The sequence below is a fragment of the Lemur catta genome, chromosome 18, assembly GCF_020740605.2.
Source record: "Lemur catta isolate mLemCat1 chromosome 18, mLemCat1.pri, whole genome shotgun sequence".
Classification (NCBI taxonomy): domain Eukaryota; kingdom Metazoa; phylum Chordata; class Mammalia; order Primates; family Lemuridae; genus Lemur; species Lemur catta.
The window spans coordinates 9,825,514-9,838,577 of NC_059145.1; the positions used below are offsets into that span (position 1 = coordinate 9,825,514).

The following is a 13,064-nucleotide window of genomic DNA, read 5'->3' on the forward strand; positions in this document are numbered from 1 at the left end:
ATAAAACCTGTGCCCCACTTGGGACTGTCCTCTCACTGGCCCTGCACTTGATGTGCCTAATTTCTGCCTTCACGCATGGAGTTACCCTCCCTGGAAGAAAAAGCCCTCTTGCCTTTCCTGTTGGCATGAGCAGTACAATATGCTTTCGCCCCTCCCTGGTCCCTGACGATTCCTAGCACGTTTGAGTTAACCCTCCACAGGACCGGCCACTCCCTGCGGGCAGGCTGTGTCACTTCCACTTTAGCAGCAAGAGCGAAGCCCTGGTCCTAGGCACGCCAGCTGTGTCACCGCAGCCACGTCCTTCCCTCCCTGTGGATGGGTCCTCAGCTGTAAAATGAGGATCCTAAAACCTAGGGTGGGTGTGGGATTAGTTAACAGATCTACAGCATCTACACCGTATATGTTATCGATCGCCCCTTCCCTTTGCTTTTCTATCTGTGACTTTTCTGTCTTTTTAGATCTGTGTCTTCCGATAGACTCACCAGCTCTATACCTCAGAGCAGTCCTTCTCCAACGGCGTGGTGTATGACAGCCGTGTGGAAAAGCGACTAAAATGCAGATTCCCAGGCACCGCCGCCAGCCCCCATCGAGCTCTCAAGTCAGTAGCTGAGGTGTGGGGTTCAGGAATCTGCATTTGTAATGAGAGTCCCGGGTAACTGGTGCAAGCTGTTGGCCCTGGGCCTTGCTTGAGCTACTGTTTCAATAAAACCCCGGCAAGAAAAAGATGCGATAAACCAACCGTGATTCTCAGGCACTGGGCACAGATCTGAGGAAAGGCTGGTGAATGAGTCTTGGCTTCTTCAGGCTTTTGCAAAATCCAAGGATTCTCAAGGCAGAAATGCGAATTTTGGTAATGCCTGAGAGAGGCCTAAATGAGCTTTTCCTCTCCCCACTCTGTAGTCACAGATTTAGCTCTTGATGAGAATGGTGTGACTTAAGCGGATGTTCATTTTAGGTTTGCTGCCTTTGCAACACGGATTTTTGTTTCCTTTGAAACTGAATATTTTTACTTCATTTACTTCATGGGCAAGACTCCTTTAACTAAAAAAAAAGCCAACCTAGTTTAAAAATGCTTTCTCTTAGAAAAGTACAACTCAATCATTATGGGCATAAGGTAGTTCATGGTTTATCAATTTGAAAATAAGCGAAGCCAACTTCTAATAGTAGAATGAACAAGGTCTCCAGTCAGTGCCTTTCTCCGTCGATACGACTGGAACTGTCTGGATATTAATGTGCTCACAGGCAGCTGTGCAATTTGGCTTCATTTATTTATTTTCATTGAACAGAAATCTTCCCCACGGTGGGTGCCAGGGATGGGGAGATTAGGGGGAGGTAGAGGCCTGGGAGCTGTGAGAGGCTCATTGTTAATCCTGGACTAGCACTTTCCATTTCCGTGTGGACCTCGACCCTGGGCCTTAGTGTCAGGTTTCCTGATTCTACCCTCTTAGAACCCCCTGTCCCATAGCTTATCTCTTGGGGCTGGACTCATTTCGGAACTGTGGGAGTTCACACGGAAATTCATAGTGAAATTCATAATAAACAGTCCCACTTGTCTGATCCTCCACTGGGCACATGGACAAACAGGAGCCCCGTGTGTCACACCCTGACTAAACCTCTGGGAAGGGCTTAGTCCTGATGCCACCTTAGGAGACTGGGTTTTTCTCTTGATCAGGATGAAATGACAGGTGGCTTCCAGCACCGCGTCAGACAGGCAGGTCTGAAGAGCCTCGTCTCGACCTTTAGGGTGCAGGACTGTCACTTGGAGGCCTTTGAAAAAGCTTCTGGGCCACCCTTAGACTCCGATTTAGGAGGTCTGGAGGGAGCACTCGGACAGGTTCTCCCGGGCGGGTCAGACGCAGGACATCCCTCTCTGGGGACAGCGGGTGGAGAAAGGGGGAGGGCCCATCGGAGACAGTGGGCAGGGGCAGCCCAGCAGCCCACAGGCTGGGGCAGGGCAGAGGGCCCTGGGGATGGGGGTTTGGGCACAGCCTCGGGTGGGAAATATACCCACAGCACCCCCTTCCCAGCTCTTGCCCAGGGCCTGGCCTGCTCCCGGGATCTAAAGAAGGATTTTGGGGAAGTGGAAACAAGAGCTTTGCACACTATGCCAGAGAGGGCATCAGGCCTGGCCAACGTCTTACTAACTCCAAGTGTTGAAGCAGCCCCGGCTGCAGGCTGAGTCAGCTCATGGGAGAGCAACTGCTCCTCCTACGAAGACAGCCGGCTCCCCCAGGTCCAGCGGTTTGAGGAATGGCAGGAAAGCTAACTCAGGGAGTGCTCACTATGTTCCAGGCACTCTTCCAACGCACGCTAACCCGTGTAATTCTCACAACAGTCCTCGGAGGAAGGTACTCATGTTACCTACCCCTTGGGAAACTGAGGCACAGAGAGGTTAATCGCCTCCCCAAGGTCACACAGCTGGTATGTGACAGAGACAGCTTTGAACTCAGCAGGCTGGGTCCTGAGCCCCTCGGTACGGCCTCTCTAGACGATGGATGATTTTCAAAGAAGAAAATGTTCCCCAGTTTCTGGGGGTGTTTCCCTTTGTTGTCATTTCAGGGTGAGTCAGCTGTGCGAGCAAAACCTGGGGCGGGGATCCCCCATTCCCTAGATGTGTCTGTTTCTCTGGCCTTCCAGGGCCCACACCCTTCCCGCTCAGCTTCACAAAGGAACCCTGGGGCCGCAGCCCCGCCAGCCCCCGCTCAGGGTCCCTGCATTCGCAGCTTCCTTTCCGGGCTCTGTGCTGTCGCCGTGTCTGTGGCCGCAGAGCTAACCGGTTCCGGCCAGGGCCCTGGAGCAAGGGAGTGTCCCTCCTGGGACCCAGGGCTCCTGCTCAAAGCCCCCGCTCGGTGCCGCCTTGTCTTTGCATCCTCAGGGCCACTGCGTGCAGCTGCCACTGGTGTGTGCTTGGTCGTGCCTGGCCTGGCCTGGTGGCCTGAGGGTGCTGCCACGCTCCCTGTTCACACAGCCACGCAGGCTCTGCTCACCGACCCCTGATGAGGGTTTCAGAAGCCCCCTCAACACCGCCCACCAGGCAACCATTATCAACTGGCATAGACTTGGGGAGGGAATGACAAGGACAGTGGTTTGGGCCAAGTCAACCACTTGGTGCTGCTTTTGCCCCGTGAGAGGACCTCCCAGGTATCTCTCCAGGAAGCTGGCTATGGTCACGTTCCCATAACACAACAGGCGTTTTCGCAGACTGCTTGGGAAGATTGCTTTAGGTTTTAACTTTTCCCTGAGGACCCTGCCGAGTTATTTGGTGCTCTGCACTCTGGTTGGGACATCTTGGGTGGATAGGTTCCCAGAATCTGTCTGTATCAGGAGAAAAATAAAAAATGCATACAGAAGTGGAAGGGAAGGAGCTCTTTTATCCTGGGCTGGGCAGGAGGACACACCTGGGCTCTGGAATCAGAAGACCCAGTCCTGACTCCTCTCTTCCTGATTCTTGTCCTGCTGTCAGCCAAGGACAGTAAATGGGCTTCATCTCCCATGTCAACCCCAGTCAGTAGTGGTGAGCTGGAGTGCTGTGTTGAGAAGGATTCTGAGGGCCAATGAGGGCTCAGTGGGAAACAGTGCTCTGGCTGACCAGCCATGTCTGCACGGGTGTGGGCGCAGAGGGTGAGGTGTGAGAGCATGCCACCCCTGCAGAGGCTCCTCTCACACCTCTGTTTGCTCCCCTGTAAAATGAGCTGCAACATACTTAGCACATAGGGGGCAGCAAGACGTTGATGAGATACATCCACAGAACACTCAGTGGCTGTGGCTTCCTCCATCTTCTCCCTCTCTCCTCCCCCAAATCCTGGCTAGATTTCAAAGACCCATTCAAGCTCCTCCCTGTTCTTGACAGCCTTCCCTGGAAATGCTAAAGCAGGCTACCTGCTCCCTCTTGCCTCCCCTCCCACCTGCCAGTTCTCCTGGTTTGTCCCAGTAAGGAAGAGCCCAAGCTTTGGAGTCAGGGTGGCCTGAGTTCAAGACCTGGCTCTGCCACTTGAATTAGCTGTGGGACATTTGCCTAGTTGCATCATCTCTCTGAGCCTCAGTTTCCCCCTTTGTAGATGAGGGAAATATCAATAGTATAAGCCTGATGGTGCTGGAAAATTAGATGAGATTGTGCAGGGATAGCTCTTAGCACAGTGGCTGGCACACAGTAAAAACTCAATAAATACTGGCAATTAGGCTTATTGTTTACCAGTCTTTAAAGGCTTAAGAATTTCTCTAGCTTGGAAGAATGACAGATAGCAAGATTCAGTCCCACTCCCAAAATACACTCAGTCTTGATCACTTGGTAATTAAACAACAGTTGGGAGGGGGAGTGGGAAGGGGGAGTCGTCCAGTCTCAGGAAAGCGACTTGCTTCAGCACCCCAGGTGTGGAGCGGAGAGAGGGGCTTTTTACAGCTGTGTGGTTTTATGAGCCAGCATTAATCACTGCCTGACGGTGCCGTCCCCCGATTAGTCTGGGGTCCAAGCGTTTGGGATTTTCACCAGCCAGTTCCTGATGCCCACAGCCAATGCTCTGATGAGCTGCTTGCTTTAGTTTCCACTGACATCTTGGAGACCCACTCGAGAGCTTACCCAGACCTGGGGCTGGAGGCAGATCTGAGTTCTGAACCACCTGGCATGTCCTGGCTCTGCTGTTGTCTGATGCCACCCTCTGTGGCCTGGGATCAGCCCCTGCCTAGCCCCAATTAGCAATTCTGTGTTTCCTTACATGTAAAACAATTCCTGCCTCACGGGGTGGTTGACCCCATGAATGCTGACATGTTCCTTTAAAACATGCTTTATGCTTTTCAAAAAGTACAGATTAAGAAAAAAAAAATCTTAGTCTCTCTTCACTTTGTCTGTAAGGGATCCCCTCCCCCAAGCGACAGCTTGGAACTGTGCTTCTCTGACTCTCTGGTGAAGGATGGAGGTTTGTTTTCCACTGACTGCAGCATGATTTGTGGTCTCACTCATGTGATTAGAATGTAGCGCATGCCCCGTGAGATTCCCACGTGAGTCTGACCACAGCAGAATTCTGTCCAGTGAGATGAGGTCTCATCTCATCACACAGTTGCACGGCAAATTGCTAGAAAATTTTCCCAACATTTACTCGCAATTTCTGCACTTCTGTCATTGTGCACCAGTCACAGGGACTTTGTGGAAGGGCTCCAGTCCACAACCCACACTTAGAATATCTCTGGCTTGGAGGGTGACATGGCAGCAATCCTCATCACGCCTACTACGTGCCCTGAACTGTGCCGGGTGCTGGGGTGTCACGGCGGACAGGACAGGCAGAGTGTCTGCCCTTGTGGGCTTCATTCACTTCACCCCAGTGTAGAGAAGAGGTAAGAACTAAGCGCAGAAGTGTATAAGGTAGTCACAGCTTGCAATAAAAGCTTCTAAAGAATCAGACAGAGAGAAAACATGCAGTAGGAGGTCAGGTGGCATCTACTGTAAATTGAGTAGTTAGGGAAGGCCTGTTTGAGAAAGCCCAGCCATGCCAAAGAGCAGGGAAAGAACATTTCAAGTAGACGGAGCAGCAAGAGCAAAGACCCCGGGGAGGGCAAGAGCTTGGTGTGTTCTAGAACAGGAAGGCGGAAGTCAGTGTGTTGCAAGGTATTGAGCGAGCAGGGAGTAATAGAGCCTGCAGGGACAGGATGATGCAGGTTTCCAAAGGCTCTCCTTTTCTTCCAGTAAAGGTTTAATTAAATGCCAGGCTAGCATTTCTAAAATGGTTGAAGCTTTTATAATTTTATCGCACTGACTTTGTAGAAATCGTCTGGCCCCTTGTTACTCCAAGTGTGGCCTGAGGATCAGCAGCACCAGCACGACCTGGGAGTGTCAGGAGCTCAGAGTCTCAGGACGGCCTAAACCTGCTGGGTGCATTTTAATGAGCTCCCCAGGTAACTTATATGCATGTTGAGATTAAAGGAGCCCTGGATCTTGAAGGTGGCTGCTTGAGGCATTACCTGGGAGTCCTTCAAAATGCTCACATACAGTGATTTGTATTCTGCAATGTGGAGCCTCTGATTCAATGGTCTCGGGCAAAACCTGGGTGTGGGGACTGTGTACAGCTCCCGGGGATTGCAGGGAGCAGCCAGAGTGCCACCTTGTGTGAGTCACTTGCTGTCTCTGCACCTATGTCCTTTCCACTCTCCTCAGGGCCTCTCTGACCATTTGCCCACGACTACTCTGGGTGCCTGTACTCCAGGGCTGCATAAAACCAGTTTGTTCTTCCTTTTAAAGCTTCAGCTTTTAGAGATAAGAAAGGCCTGTTTCTCTGCTCTCCTACGGGCTTGCAAAGCATATATCCCAGGCTACTTTGAGGGAAAATGAATGTCTTACAGATGAGGACAAGGACTCTGAGAATTTTGAGTGATAAATCATCCTCTGTTCAGAAGTGAGGAACCCAAAGGGAACAAAGAATGCCCCTGTACTATAGTTGAAAGGCCCCTTAGAGTTCATATCAACACCTGCCCATTTCATGGATGTGGAAAACTGAGGCCCAGACAGTCTTTATTTCAACATAATATGATGTAGGAGCAGGGCTGAAATCACAGCCGTTCCTACCATTTTTGTGACCGTGACCTCCTGCTACCCCATCTTTGAAATTCGGAAACCCATGCCATAGCTAACATTTCCGAGGGTATGAAACTCACTTGGTTGGAGGAAGCTGGCTTACCAGTTTCTGGGTGACTCCAGGGGGAGCCCACTCGTAGGTGATGGTGTCAAAGGTGGGATCCTTCCCAGTGGCAATGGGGTTGGTCATGATCATCCGGTTCCTCTTGTAAATCCGGATGCCGTCCCCGCCTTTCACCCGGGCAGTGAGGGTGGAGTACTTGGAGTCCATCAGCAAGCGGCCAATTTTCCGATCATCTTCTAGGTCGGAGCTCAGGCAGTGGTCCTCTTGACTGCATCTGCAAGACTTGCATATTTTCCTGGGGTGGGGGGGGAGTGAGATCAACTTCCAGAAAAGAGGTAGAGGCTCCTGCCAGCAGCGACTACCCTTCTGAAAGCAAGTTCAGAGTTTAACTTTTAGTAACTTGGAAAGGGAAGCAGTAGACAAGTGGTAACTTGAGACAAAAAATGCCTTTGGGATTGGAAACTACATTTGGGAAACGCCAGTCGTTCTACTGGTCTTTTTGTGTGGAATGGGGAATGTGACTTTTATTGGTAAAAAGAGTAGCACATTTTTCCTCCTTGTGGTTGCCATGGCAGAGCTGGTTTATTCATTAGATATGTTCTCAACCTGGAGTCTGTGTGGCCCATAGCCTGAACCTGGCCCACAACCTGCTTTTCTAAATAAAGTTTTATTGGAACACGGCCATGCCCATTTATCTCCACATCGTCTATGGTTGATTTGGGGCTGCAGTGGAGGAGTTGAGTAGTTACAACAGAGACCATCTGGCCCACAGGCCTAAAATATTTACTATCTGGCCCTTTACAGAAAAAGTTTGCTAACCTCTACTCTAAAGAATTATTAAAATTGTCTCCCAAGATTCACGAGCCATGGAACTTCAGCAACTTTTAAACTCTGTAGCATGCACGATGAATACAGTGGAAATTTTCTCAAGAAACTGGTGGGGGGGCCGGAGGGGGAAGGGGGCTGGAGAGATTGATGCTGTGGGGAAGGCTCTGCCAGGACGCAGGGGAAGGAAACGCGTCCTGGGAGGGTTCACATTTGCTTGAAAGCCTCGCCACACTTCTCCTTGACAGTTAAAAAGAAGTGGCTGCTCTGTGTCATGCTGTTAAGGTTCAGGAAGCCAGAGTTCCACGGTGTGAGAGGAAAGCTGCTCCCCTCCCCTCTGGCCTGTCACCATCGCCGGGCTGTGCTGTGTCTCCGATGCTCTAACACATGCCGGTTAAGAGCTTGTTAAGTAAAGTAAGCAAGGTCAGGACCAACCGCAGGGATGGGGACGGGGAAGGCCGAAGCAAGGGAGACCTCTGCAGCCGCACGATTCCGTCATGCCCAGGCGAGCCCAAAGGGACCTCTTTGCCTCTCCTATCCCCAGGCGATGGGCCTGTTGGATGGTGAGTACCGGCTGTGGGCCAGCAGGGGCAGCCTGCATGCCTCTACATCAGTGGTTCCCAACCAAGGTCAGTTTTGCCCCCCAGGGTGCCTTTAGCAATGTCTGGAGACATCTGTGTCTGTCCCAGTGGGGAACGGGGAATGGCGTGGGGCTGGGGGTGCTACCAGCATCTAGCAGGTAGAGGCCAGGGATGCTGCCAAACATCCCGCGTTACACAGGGCAGCCCCACAGCAAAGAACGATCAGGCCCAAAATGTCAACTGTGCTGAGGTCGGAAACCCTCATCTAAGATGCAGAGAAGGAGGCCCTGTTGCAGCCTGAAAGGAGCTCACCGTTGGGGTAGGAGAGGAAGAGAAACTCAGGCAGAAACTGTACCATAAAGGAGAGTAAGTCTGGGCCAGAAGAGGGTTGCATGTGATCTGGGGTGTCCTGCTGGCCTGGCCCCGCTCCCCAGGAGCTTATAAGTGGCGCATGGAAATAGGCGCAGCCCTCACTGCTCATGAGTTTGGCAAACAGAGGGTTAAAGAAGATTAAACACCTTTCATTAGTGCAAGGCTGCTCTTATCTTTAATACACTGATATGCACCGTGGTGCTTGGAGCAGTTATCTGAGAAGCCTGAAGTCCAAGTTCACAATCAGCGGACTGCCATTTGAGAAACATTAAAGCCGATGATCTCGAGGATTCATTCTGGCAGCACCACAGAGAAAAGGCCCTAACCACGCTGCAGGGCAAGAATGAGAAGCCGCCTCCCTCTCACAAGAAAGGCATGCTTGTTTTGCAGAATTGGGGCATTTTATTCACGATCGATAATATTCCCTTGCCTATCCCGTTCGGAGCCAAGCGTGAGGAGGCTGCTTCTCTAAGAAGGTGGCGAGGGGTCCTGCCAGCGGCTTACACGTGTGGAGTGAGGGCAGGGAGCCCGCCGTGGAAGGAGGACGAGGCAGAGAGTGCAGGCAATCCCAGCGCGGACGCACAAGGAGGAGCCCGGACTCCAGGTCTTCCCTGTCCTTCCACGCATGGAACTGCATGAGGAAGCTGCCCTTTGCTTTTTTGGTTAATGTGGAGTCTCAGGATGCTATTAGAGTTGCTGGGAATGCAAACACTCGAAACAGAAAATTTTAACAAATATGACACATTCTTTGAGATTGTGTTAAGATTATTTCTCCTTTTATTCATGCTCTTTATGCTACCAGGCCCGCTGCTGGGACTTTGTAGATGAGGAAGACACCCTCTCGCCCCACCCCCACTCTTTCCAGGCACCCAGATTGTAGGACACAGACATACCCCAAAAGATTGTCAATGGTATTAAACTGGCTATTTCTGCAATTTGTCATCAACAACCTGGAACTGAATTCTGTCCTGTGATGATCAGTTGAAGGGCTTTCCTTTTAAGCCAAGCTGGATGGCACTTTGATCATTTAAATATCTTTCAAGCCACTAAGAGTCTGAAAACTGGAGCATAAAAATGGTTTAGCAGGGTTTCCCCCCTAAAGTTCTGTGATGTCACTGTTTCAGTATGGGTTGAATTGAAGTCCCTATGGGGATGACACTTGATATGCAAGACCTGCAAGGTACAATCTGCATTTCTCAAATACAAGTCCACTTGATGTTCAAATCATTTATTGGAGGACAAGGAAATATAGGGATTGAGACAATGCTAAGAGACTTCTGCTTCCAGCCTGAGAAACAGGATCCAAAATTGTCCTCCCTCCATAAACAACTAGACAACAAGACATGCTATGTTAAAAGGCCATGTTCAGATGTTGGACAGCAGGCAGTGCAGGGCTGTGATCCTTGAGGGAGGGAAAACGTGAGGGAATGGACTCGGTGGACGCATTTAGGGAACATTTCCCCCCTGCCTCGATAACTCTAAAAGGAGACACTCCAGATGCCTTCAGAGAGCTGAAGAGGAGTCAACCCTGTCCCAAGGCCCAAAGGGAAGATTCAGGACTAGTGGGCTTGAGATGATAGGGAAGTGGACTTTCTTCCAGGCCAGAAAGAGCTCAAGTGGCCAAAATAGAAGTGTGCAGAGTTCCCCCTCGTGGGAGTGTTTTGGTCATAGAAGGACTTTTTGCAGGGGATGGAAGCCTGAATTAGATGACCTTGAAGGTCCCTTGCACCCAGAAGACCATGTGAGCTGCTCTGAGGTCGAGGACTGTCAGAGAATGGAGCCAGAAGGACTGGTCTCTGCTTTGAAAGCTCATAGCCCATGGGACTGCAGAATGGTTAGGAGCATGGGATTGGGTTTCTTGCAGATCTGAGTTCGAATCCTGCCATTTAGTAGCTGTCTCCCCATTCCCCACCCTCACTGTCCTGATCTACAAAATGGAGATACTAATATTTAATGCTTAGGCTTGTTTCAACTTTTAAATATAAAAGATTTCACTCAGTTCATTAGTAAGTCATTACCATTGTCATTGCCAAGACACAATGGAAGTCAGCAGCGCTGAGGAGACACTTCCCAAAGTTTGTTCCCTTGTTGAGTGCCCAAGGTCAACGCTATGGCAGTGATGACAAAAAAAATCCTTCTTTGCTACGGGGCTGCAGGGACAGTCACACAGGCTGTGCCCTACACAACTCCAGGGGGTGCCATCCACATGGATGCTGACGTGAACACTGCCTGGAGTTGTGCGATGTGGTGGCCTCACCCTTGTTGTCAGAGTCCTTAGTGAATAAAAAGAAAGATAAACTCTGCAAATCCAAATCCAGCAGGATCTTAAGGCCCTCCTGTGCAGGCATGAAGACCAGGTCCTGGCTTTTAAGTACTGCGGACAGAATGACCTGTTTCCATCCCAGGGGCCACTCTAGACCAAATCCCACTAGCAGGGACAATGGCACAACGAGGGGAGATCAATCGCATTCCCCAAGCCCCAGGGCAGACTCTCCCACACAGGCCCCAGGCAGCAGCTAACCCCTCCCACGTCTCCCCAGAGCAATCCTTAGCGGGCCGGGCTTGGTGGCCTCCTCCCAGCGACAGTTTACGAAGCACTAAGCTCCATCAGATCTTTGCCCCCCCACACAAAAAAAGGGCTTTTTTCATGTTTCTGAATCGGGCCAAGCAGGAGTGCCTTCCTCCGCGGCCATCCCTCCCCGGCAGTGCGTGCACCCGAAGCCGTCCCAGCAGAGAAAGCAAACGGGGTTCCCGGAGAGGACAGCCAAGAAATGAAGGCAGGCAGAGTCCCTCCTGACAAAATCTGTTACCTCCATGAATGTGGCTCGAAGCCCGAACACGTCCCCTTGCATCCCAAACATGCCACACCTCTTGCTGACTGCAGCTGGCCCAGGGACATCTGGAAAAGGAACAGAAAAGAGGGTGTTTTCCTTCCAAACGTCCTGGACCAGAGATGCTTGACCTCTAAGAGACTTGGCATGCCGGCAAAGGGACTGTGGGGTTCAAAGGGCTGGAGATCAATAAGCCATCACCAACTGTTTACCAGGAACAGAGAGGACCAGACCGGAAAGTGGAATGTGGTCCCAGGGCAGCAAATGGAGAAGGGGGGGCCTTCCCGATGAGCATGCAGTGGGGGCTGCTGCTTCCCCGCCTCCGGCGCTGTCACAGAACATCCAGACTGGTTGGAGACACCCTGCTGTGAGTGACCACCTGCTGCTGCCCCACCTTGCCCATGCCCCCATCCACTTGTCACTGGAATGGAATCTTCCAGTGTCTCCTCTCCCTCCTTTATTTGTGATTTATTGATAGGGTGTGATTAAACCAAAGCTACAGGCACAAACAAATGTGCATGCTGTCAAATGTTTATAGCTCAAAGCATAACTTAAATATTTTGCTAAAACATTGAAAATCACATGAGCATTTAAAATCTCCTTTGGAAGAAGAACAATGCACAAGACAAATTTTATTACTTGTCACCAGTCAAAGGTAACAAAAGTGCATTGGCGGCTGCTGCTGCTGCGGTGTTTGGACTCGATGGTTCTCTAATGGCATCTTCAAACCAACAGCACCACCCAGGAGCTTTCCAGAAATACAGACCCCCGGCCCCACCCCAGCCATTTTGAATCAGAATCTGCAATTTAACAAAATTCCCAGGAGATTTGTATTACGTTAAAACTGGAGAAGGAGTGGGTTAGCATATGGATCCGCTGGCTGAGAAAGCTGCCTAACTCTCCACTGGAGGTGGGGGTGGGTGCCTGGATGCAGGGACGCACATTTACTGTGATTTTATCAGAAGCAGGGCTCAATCAGCTAGCAATGTAAAGGGATTCAACAAACACAGTGATTCATTTAACCATTTATTTGGCATCTACTGTGTACCAGGCACAGGGGATAGAGCGTAAGACTCAGGTGTGCCCTAGAGGAACTCACGGTCTAGGCAGGGGAGGCTGAGAGGGAAACACATCCACCTCCTGCTTCTGGAAGGGCTAAGTTTGAGGCAAGGGAAGCTGCCTATCATGTAGCAGAAAGGCATGGACTTTGGAATCTGAGAGATCTGGATTCCAAAGCCAGCTTTTCAACTTATTGGCTGTGTGGCCTTAGACAAACTGAGCCTCAGTTTCCTTACCTGCCAAATGGGTACAGAGATAACATATGTAAAGTGCAGGACCATATTAGGCACTAGAAATGGTAAGTGCTATTATCTTGCACACAGACTTTAGGAGCACAGAGGAAGGTGTTAATAAAGTTATACGGGAAATCTAGGGAGGCTTCCTAGAGGCAGTGACTTTGGATTTGGGCTGTGCAAGGTGGACAGGCAGAAGGGGGAGAGAAGGCAATGCCTAGCAGAAGGAATAAAACGTGCAAGGATAAAAAGGCACAAAGGCACACTGAGTAGGGGGTTGCAATCTGAGCACACCTTTTGGAACCGCACTAGTGTCTATTCTTTTAGGTTTTAAGAGGGGAAAAAAGAAGCAGTGGAACTTGTGAAGCCATCATTGTTAGAATTCAAGGAGAGACATGGAAAGAGACAGCTATACTTCACAGTATCTCTCCCTGCACCCCAAATCTTCCCACGATAACGCCCAGTTCTATACCTCCCACTTGGTGACTGCTGTTGACACAGTGTCTTTGCAGACTCTGCTGTTTTGTTTAGCACATA

The 13,064-nt window shown here is 50.6% G+C and overlaps 1 protein-coding gene across 1 annotated transcript in view; it reads right to left on the bottom strand.

Annotated features, from left to right (window-relative positions):
• Positions 1-13,064, bottom strand: part of LMCD1 (LIM and cysteine rich domains 1) — a 61,035-nt gene that overhangs the window by 20,118 nt on the left and 27,853 nt on the right. The window contains exons 2-3 of the mRNA XM_045530981.1: positions 11,215-11,303; positions 6,666-6,921 (exon numbers count right to left, since the gene is read on the bottom strand). Coding sequence (XP_045386937.1) covers positions 6,666-6,921; positions 11,215-11,303 — 345 coding nt within the window. The remainder of the gene's footprint in view (positions 1-6,665; positions 6,922-11,214; positions 11,304-13,064) is intronic.